An 8,419-nucleotide genomic window follows, 5' to 3' on the forward strand; every position below is an offset into this window, starting at 1 on the left:
GATTCAATGTAATCCATATCAAAATACCAATGGCATATTTTGTAGAAACAGAATAATTCTAAAATTTGTATGGAACCACAAAAGATCTCATGTAGTCAAAAATAGTCTTGAAAAAGAACAGAGCTGAACTATCACACTCCCTGATATCAAAAAATACTACAAACCTATAGTAATCAAAACAGTATGTTACTGGTATAAAAACAGACATACAGATTAATGGAACTGGATTGAAAACCCAGAAATAAATACACATTGTTCACAATTAATCTATGACAAAAAAAGCCAAGAACATTGAAGAAAGGACAGTCTCTCCAATTAATGGTGCTGAGGAAACTGAACTCATGCAAAAGAATGAAACTAGATCACTGTCTTCTACTACACACAGAAACTAACTTAATATGAATTAAAGACTTGAAGGTAAGACCTGAAGCCATAAAACTCCTAGAAGAAAACATAGGCGGGAAGCTCCTTGACATTACCACAGCTATTGTTTTTATGATTTGACACCAAAACCAAAGGGACAAAACAAACAAACAAACAAACAAAAAAAAAAAACCAAAAAAAAAAAGCAAAAGTAAACAAACGGGACTCTATCAAACCAAAATAGTTTGCACAGCAAAGGAAACTATCAACAAAATGAAAAGGCAACCTGCTGAATTGTACACCATATATCTGAATCTCAAACCATATACCCACTAAGGGGTTAACATCTAAAATAGATAAAGAATTCATGCAACTCAAGAACAATAAACAACCTTGTTAAAAATGGGCAGAGGCGGGGACGCCTGGGTGGCTCAGTGGTTGAGCGTCTGCCTTTGGCTCAGGTGGTGATCCCGGGGTCCTTGGATCGAGTCCTGCATTGGGCTCCCCACAGGGAGCCTGCTTCTCTTTCAGTCTATGTCTCTGCCTCTCTCTGTGTGTCTCTCATGAATAAATAAAATCTTTAAAAAAATAAATGGGCAGAGGGTCTGCCCATTGAAGAGACATTTTCCCAAAGAAGACATACAGATGGCCAACAGGCGTATGTTAATCAATGCCATTAATTATTAGAGAAATTCAAATAAAAACCCCTATAAGAAATCAACTCACAGAATGGCTATTATCAAAAAGACAAGAAGTCACAAGCATTGGAGAGGATATGGAGAAACAGGAACCCTTACCCACTGATGAGACTGTAAATTGGTACAAACACTATGGAAATCCATATGGAGATTGTTTAATAAATGAAGAATAGAACTACCATAGGACCCAGCTATTCCATTTCTGGGTATTTATCTAAATAACATAAAAAGAGTTATTTATTTATTTATTTATTTATTTATTTATTTATTTATTTATTCATTCATTCATTCATTCATTCATTCATTCAGGAGAGGCAGAGAGAGACAGAGGCAGAGACAGAGGCAGAGGGAGAAGCAGGCTCCATGCAGGGAGCCCGACGTGGGACTCGATCCTGGGACTCCAGGATCACGTCCTGAGCCAAAGGCAGACGTTCAACCGCTGAGCCACCTAGGCGTCCCAAAAAGAGTAATTTAAAAAATATATACACTCTTATGTTCATTGCAGCATTATTTACAATTAGTCAAGATATTGAGTGCCTCTGAGGGGGGACACTTGACGGGATGAACACTGGGTGTTATTCTGTATGTTGGTAAATTGAACACCAATAAAAAATAAATTTATTATAAAAAAAAAGATATTGAGTGCTTATTGATAAAGGAATGAATAAAGAAGATATATTCATACATTGGAATACTACTCAGCCATAAAATATAATGAAATCTTGCCATTGGTGACAGCATGGATGAAACTTGAGAGTATTATGCTAAGATAAATGAATCAGAAGGACAAAAACAAATGCCACATGGTTGCACTCATATCTGAAATCTAAAAATACAAATTGAGGAAACAAAATTAAGACAAACTAAAAAAAAATCTGAGGCTCCTTTCGTACACTTCTTCAATTTCCTTTCCTTATGAAGTCACATTAAATCAGACTGCCATTTCTAAAGTTAATAATAAACAAAATTTTTTTCTCCTGATACAATGTTTAATCGTTAATCGTTCATACTCAACCAGTTATGCTTGTTCAGTAAATAAATGTCTGTTCAGTTATTGATCAAAGATAGTGCCACAATTGAAAATTTTAAAAATGTAGGAAATAGTAATTCCTTTATGTGTGTATCTTAAGATCATGTGGTCTACACAGCAGCAGATTAGAAACTATGTGAGGATGTGCTCCAGAGAACTAATATTATAAAACAAAAGGGATGCAATAGAGGCAAGAGCAAAAAAAGGAAGTCCTAGAATGGCAATTATGCATTAGGCCTAAAGATTATCATACATACTCCGGCAGGATCTACTGAAGGTAGGGAGGAAGGTAGACATCTTGGAGTAAAACAATGGGGACTCCATTATATAGACACTGAATGTAATAAAAACATGAGAAAAATACTAGCAAATACAAAAGGCAAGCAGTAGTAAATAAGAAAATTAAAATGTGTGTGACTCTAAACAATTAATGGCAATAAATATAGAGAACTTGATGCTGTGAATATTCTCCTCTGAAAACTACAGGGAACACAGCACATTTTAATGTCAAAATGTACTCATTAAGAGTAGAAGGAGAATGTCTTTGCTTGTAAAAAAAAAAAAAGTAGTTTTTAAAGAAAAACCACATGACCATAATGTGAGCGGATAGCATAAACTTAGATGATGTAAAACATAAATGGATAGATAACGGCAAGGCCAAAAAGGCCTTGATAAACCTAATGATAAACATATTTTGAAATTCCTAAGTACACAATAATTTGGACTCCTTTCTAAAAATTAAAATGATTAAAATTTTAAAAATTTTTATATGTTTTTACACAGCACCCTAGAGTAACAGAAAAATAAAACATAAATTATATTGGAAAATGTTCTGATTCTTGGAATCTTAAGCCTGAATTTCTCTTCTTTCTACATCAGAATTCTGTTTTTCTTGATAAGAAAAGTGTTTGATGAGAGAAGAAAGGAAGACACTTTGTGCTATTTTACCAAGGAACTCAATTATTAGAAAACACACAATTGACAGATTTTAATTATTAAACAGCAAAATAAATTAAATAAGGAAGAAGCACTATTGGCCAGACAGTATGAAAAATATTTTTCACATATTTTCAACCATTCTTAATATCATATTTTTGCTCTACATAGCTATCCCTTGAAATAGATTTTATTAATGCCAGTCATAACTGAGAAACTGAGGAGCAGAGAGATTAAATAAGTTGCTCTTAACTCATGGAATGGGGATTTAAATCTAGGTCTCTGACTCCAGAACCCATGACTGTTTCAACATACAATTATGCATCTTTATTGAACACCTGCTGTGTGCTTTTACAGGCCCCCAGGTAGGAGAAAAACAGTAAGACACCAATACAAAACAAGAAACAAGCTTCATTAAGTAACTTCATTACACCAGACAATGCAAGAGTTAATCTAAGGAGAAATATGATGTCAGAAAAAAGTTACAGGTAAACAATTTTGTATTTTCCAAATGGGATTTGCAACACATGTCCAATGATGTAGTTCATACACTCTAGGGATTTGCTGCTATTGACAAAATACAGACAAGGTAGCCAACACATTAACAATCCATCTAAAAAACAAAATCTAACCATTCAAAGAAACCTTGAAAAATGGTATGCAGTAACTGGATGGTTTATATTTTTACTTTATTAGGCTTCCAGTTTAGATAGCTGTTTTTTTTTTAATGGAAGTCATTTATAATATTCTTTGCATCATATTTCTACCATTATTTAAATTCCCCCCCATTTTTGATTGGGTGAATGATAGATATATAGAAAAATTATATAGAAGTGAACAGTAAATTAAAATGAAATTACATTCCATTAGAGACTAAGTACTAATTTGTAATCTTTTGATTTAGTGTAAAAGGATATAGACAACAAAGAATGGAGCACATTTTGCAGCCATCCTATGACACTACGATAAGAAGTCCTATGATAAGAAAGGACTGCTAAGGTCCCGCTCAGGAATGAGTACACGACCACCTTTGTGCTTTAGGCAGAAAAACAATAAGGAAATTTATGAAGGCATACAAATGTTGACCAGTGTTTTACAGATAAAGCAAATGCCATGACTTAGGTTCATAAAATGCGAAAGTAGAGAAACTATAATTAATTTATAATGACTTTGAATTTCTACACTTCTGAAGAAAATACGATTACTTACTTTTTTCTCCGGTTTGATTCCACAAAATATTTACGTGCTCGATTTCGACATATTTTTTGTTGCTGCAGTAAAATTTGACGCTCTTCTTCTAAATTTTTCTCCAGATGTATTTTCGTATCTCTAATGATAGCACAAAGTTAAGGACATGGTTTATAGCTCCAGTGGATGAGTGTCAGTGCTGATAAATATAATTACAGCCTCATACTAAGAATACAGTCATTTTTAGGAAACAATATGTGTACACATTAGTGTTAGTATGTGACCAGCAAATGTTCTGCATAAATAATTCTGACTTGGGATGCCTGGTGACTCAGCGATTGAGCATCTGCCTTTGGCTCAGTGCGTGATCCCGGAGTCCCGGGATCGAGTCCACATCGGGCTCTGTGCATGGAGCCTGCTTCTCCCTCTGCCTGTGTCTCTGCCTTCTTGCTCTGTTGTCTCATGAATAAATAAAATCTTTAAAAAAAATTCTGACTTGGTATTAGAACTGAACACATATCTCACTTTCCCTGGGATAAAAATTGTACTTTCAGCATCATGAGCTCAGATAAGGAGACTGCATATTTTTTCAACACGATGAACCTCTACAAATCTGCTAAATGCAAATCTGATTGCATTTCTCTTTCCTTTTTCTCTTAAAGTTCCTTGTCACATCCATGGTAAATTCTAAATCTCCTGACCTAGTATATAAAGCACTATAAATTGGTCTGTTTTTTCAACTTCAATTCTCAACCCTGCCCTGCACAAATCCTATGCCCAGATTCACGAAGATACTTACATACTGATAACAGAACAAGCCATGACATATCAGAGCATCATCTCTAAGCACATGCTTGGTAACTTCCCCTGTGGTTCAGGCCCACTTCAAGCAGTTCCCCTGTTTTCTAGAGAAAACCCTCATTGGATGACCTGACACCTTCATGAGTACATCCTATGAGTACATGTCTTCTCCACCTTTCTATAACGCCAATGACTGGCGTGCTGCTTAATAAAATCTAGCTGAACAATTTCCTTGGAGAAAATTCTCAGTACATATACAGGACAAAAGATATAAACAATTTCTCCTTAAAGTTTTATTGAGTCATCTTTGAAATACGTTTCCTTTAAAATTTCTTTCCTTCCAAAGGGTAAATTTGCTATACCTTCAAATACATGAAAAATATGAAATTCTATTTTATGTCGTTATTCTTTTACAATTTCACATTTATATTTTATTAGCTTAATTTTGGAATGTAGTACCAAGTGTGACTCAAGGTAGAGATGGTAAATTTAGACTCTTTTTAGAGGTCTGAATATGGACACAGGAGATAACTAGAATCAAGTTGAGGGTTCTCACGTTGATCATTGACTAACAATCATCCTTTGATAGGGTTTGACTGTTAGTCTAGTTTATTTTTTTAAGACATTTTTTAATTATTTATTTATTTATGATAGTCACAGAGAGAGAGAGAGAGGCAGAGACACAGGCAGAGGGAGAAGCAGGCTCCATGCCCCGGGAGCCCGACTTGGGATTCGATCCCGGGTCTCCAGGATCACGCCCTGGGCCAAAGGCAGGCGCCAAACTGCTGCGCCACCCAGGGATCCCTAGTCTAGTTTATTTTAAGGAGAGCCAAGACCTGAGTATGTTTATAGGCTGGAGGAAAAGAATGCCATTACAAGTTGAAAGTAGATTTTAAGATGGGATAATTTATAATCCAGAGGCACACAGGAGAAAACAAGCTATGTTAGTAAGGCACAGGTGAATAGATGCATGTTCTACCATAAAAGTGATATCCCATCAATGAACCTGGAAAAAAGGATGGTGTTGGGGGCAGGGGGTGTTGCTTGTGAAGAGGGGCTGAGAGCCTTCGTGGTGTCTACTGTCTCATGAAGTAGTAAGACAGTCTACTGAGAGCAGGGGGAATTGGTAAAGACCTCACACAGACATGAAGAGGAACAGAGATCCCTGTTCTTGTTCAGGCGAAGCTGGAAACTGTTCAGTCTGTGTGGTGCCAGTCTGTATTGTCTTGTGATTTTTCTCTGACAGTATTTTTCGTACTTAAGTGAAGGACAAGAGAAGTAGAACTCTAGTAGCTATTGGATGAGGCAGAGGAATAGGGGTGCAAAGGACCAAGGATGCTGGTGAGAGAACATGTGCAGGTAATTGAGAATAGGATATAAACCAGGCAGGGAAGAGACGGCAAGATAAGTGCTAAAATAAAATCAAAGGGGAAAAGAGATATTTATGAGAAAAAAGGAGGCACAGTGTGAAGGGAACATGAGAGACATTTCACCTTTTTTTAAAAAAGAAAAATTTAGGGATGCCTGGGTGGCTCAGCAGTTGAGCATCTGCCTTTGGCTCAGGTTGTGATCCCGGGATCCAGTCCCATAGGGGGCTCCCCGCAGTGAGCCTACTTCTCCCTCTGCCTATGTCTCTGCCTCTCTGTGTCTTTCATGAATAAATAAAATGTTTACAAAGGAAAAAAGTATGTTTGGTTTTGTTCCTTTGAGGTACTATTAATTCTATTTACAAATATTTTCTCTGATGTTTACTCAGTGTTCCAACTACATCAATTTACAAAATTAAGTCTAGGACTATTTCATGAATGAAAAGGATAGAAAGATACACTCTGTCCATGAGCCATTGACCTTGCTTCATTATTTTCTGATTCAGACGAAATCAGGGTCAGTGCCATAGTCCTATAGGACTTCAGTGTGCATGAAAATACAACGTCAAGGGAACAAAATCAAATCCATACACACCGGTGCTGTTTATTTCAGAACACATCTCTGAGAGCATGAGTTTTGGGGACCAGCACGGGCAAAGCTAGACCAGGCTAGCTGCAGGAGGCTCGGAGCACAGCTGCCTTCCTCCCTGTCGCCAGGTCTGCACCCCAGAAGCCCGAGCAGGGTGCGCACGCACGTCACAGCCTTTGCCTACTTGCTGATCCACCGCAGCATCTCAGGACAGGTGTCCAAGCGCGCGGGTGGGGATGTGCGGCAGCACTCTGAGGGGCCGTGAGCTCGGAGTCCAAGCCCGTCACCACCAGTCCCGTCGTCCGCCAGCACCGACGCCACCTGTCACCGCCCCATCGTCCTCAGAAAGGGTACGAGCGCCTTCCATTCCGGAAACAGAACTCCGTCCTGAATTCTGAGGAAGGCCGTCCCCGACCACCGGACACACCCCGGGTGACCCGCAGACCAGAGAATGAACCGGGGGTGTGCTAGCTTAACCTGCTAACCCGATTCTCCAAGGTCGCAAAGAGGTGTCACTTGTGGGATTCTTCCCTCTGAGCAGCACGATTAACCAGGCAGTGCACAGAACATGGCCACGCTGTCTGAGCAACAGAGCAGCCCCCGCACCGCACGAGGTCGGTAGTTCCACGTTCCCGAGCATCTGGAACAGCGAGGCCCGGGGCGGGGGAAGCAGGGAAAAGGGTGGGGAGCCCGGGGGAGGACCCCGGGGGAGGGCGGGGGGAGCACCGACGGGGGAAACGGGCGCACAAAGACCCGAACGGTGTCGGGGGAGGGGTGCCCCGGGGGAGAGTCGGGCGCTCACGGACACCCACCCGGACCGCGGGGGTGGTTTGGGCACAGGCGGGGGAGCCCACCGCCCCGCCAGCCCGCCGTCCGCCGGCGCCCAGGGGCCAGGGGCCCGTCGCCCACACCGCCTACCCGGCCAGCATCCCCGGAAGGATACAGGTCGGCGGCAGGCCGGCGGCGCCCGCGGCCCAAGCGGGGGATGAGGCGCGCTCCGTCGCCGGCGTCCGACGTCTCGGGGCCCCGTCCCCGTTCCACGGCCGAGCTCCGGGCGCCCGGCCTCCAAGCCAGCATCTTTCAGCTCCGCGCCGCCTCTCGGCCCGCCGCTGGCGCCTCCGTCATGGCAGCCCCGGCCTCGTCCTCGGGCCTCCGTCTACTCCGTCTCTCGGGCTTCGTGTCACGGGCGCGGAAGGCTTGGCCGCGGCAGCCCCGGTTCCCGAGCGGCAGCGACGCTGGCTGTGACGGCTGCGGCGTCGACCTTGCCCTGCAGTGGCGGAGAGGGCAGCCGCGGTCCCGCAGACACCGCCGCCATCTTGGCAACCAACGGACGCCGCGTCCTTGGCGACAGAAACCAGGGCGCCGGGCGAGGCGGGGCTACGCGCCGGACAGCCAATGGGCAGCGTGGGCGGGACCCGGCTCCCGCGACGGAGTCTGCGCAGGCGCG

The 8,419-nt window shown here is 41.9% G+C and overlaps 1 protein-coding gene across 8 annotated transcripts in view; it reads right to left on the reverse strand.

Annotated features, from left to right (window-relative positions):
• Positions 1 to 8,320, reverse strand: part of CEP126 (centrosomal protein 126) — a 105,860-nt gene extending 97,540 nt beyond the window's left edge. For all 8 annotated transcript variants that reach the window (XR_011995856.1, XM_026006743.2, XM_072729959.1 and 5 more), the window contains exons 1-2: positions 7,916 to 8,320; positions 4,237 to 4,356 (exon numbers count right to left, since the gene is read on the reverse strand). Coding sequence is in view for 7 of the 8 variants with exons in the window: in XM_026006743.2 (XP_025862528.2) it covers positions 4,237 to 4,356; positions 7,916 to 8,049 (254 nt within the window). In the remaining variant the exon portion in view is untranslated. The remainder of the gene's footprint in view (positions 1 to 4,236; positions 4,357 to 7,915) is intronic.
• Positions 8,321 to 8,419: the final 99 nt, after the last annotated feature.

This window comes from Vulpes vulpes, chromosome 12 (genome assembly GCF_048418805.1).
Source record: "Vulpes vulpes isolate BD-2025 chromosome 12, VulVul3, whole genome shotgun sequence".
In the NCBI taxonomy this organism is placed as follows: domain Eukaryota; kingdom Metazoa; phylum Chordata; class Mammalia; order Carnivora; family Canidae; genus Vulpes; species Vulpes vulpes.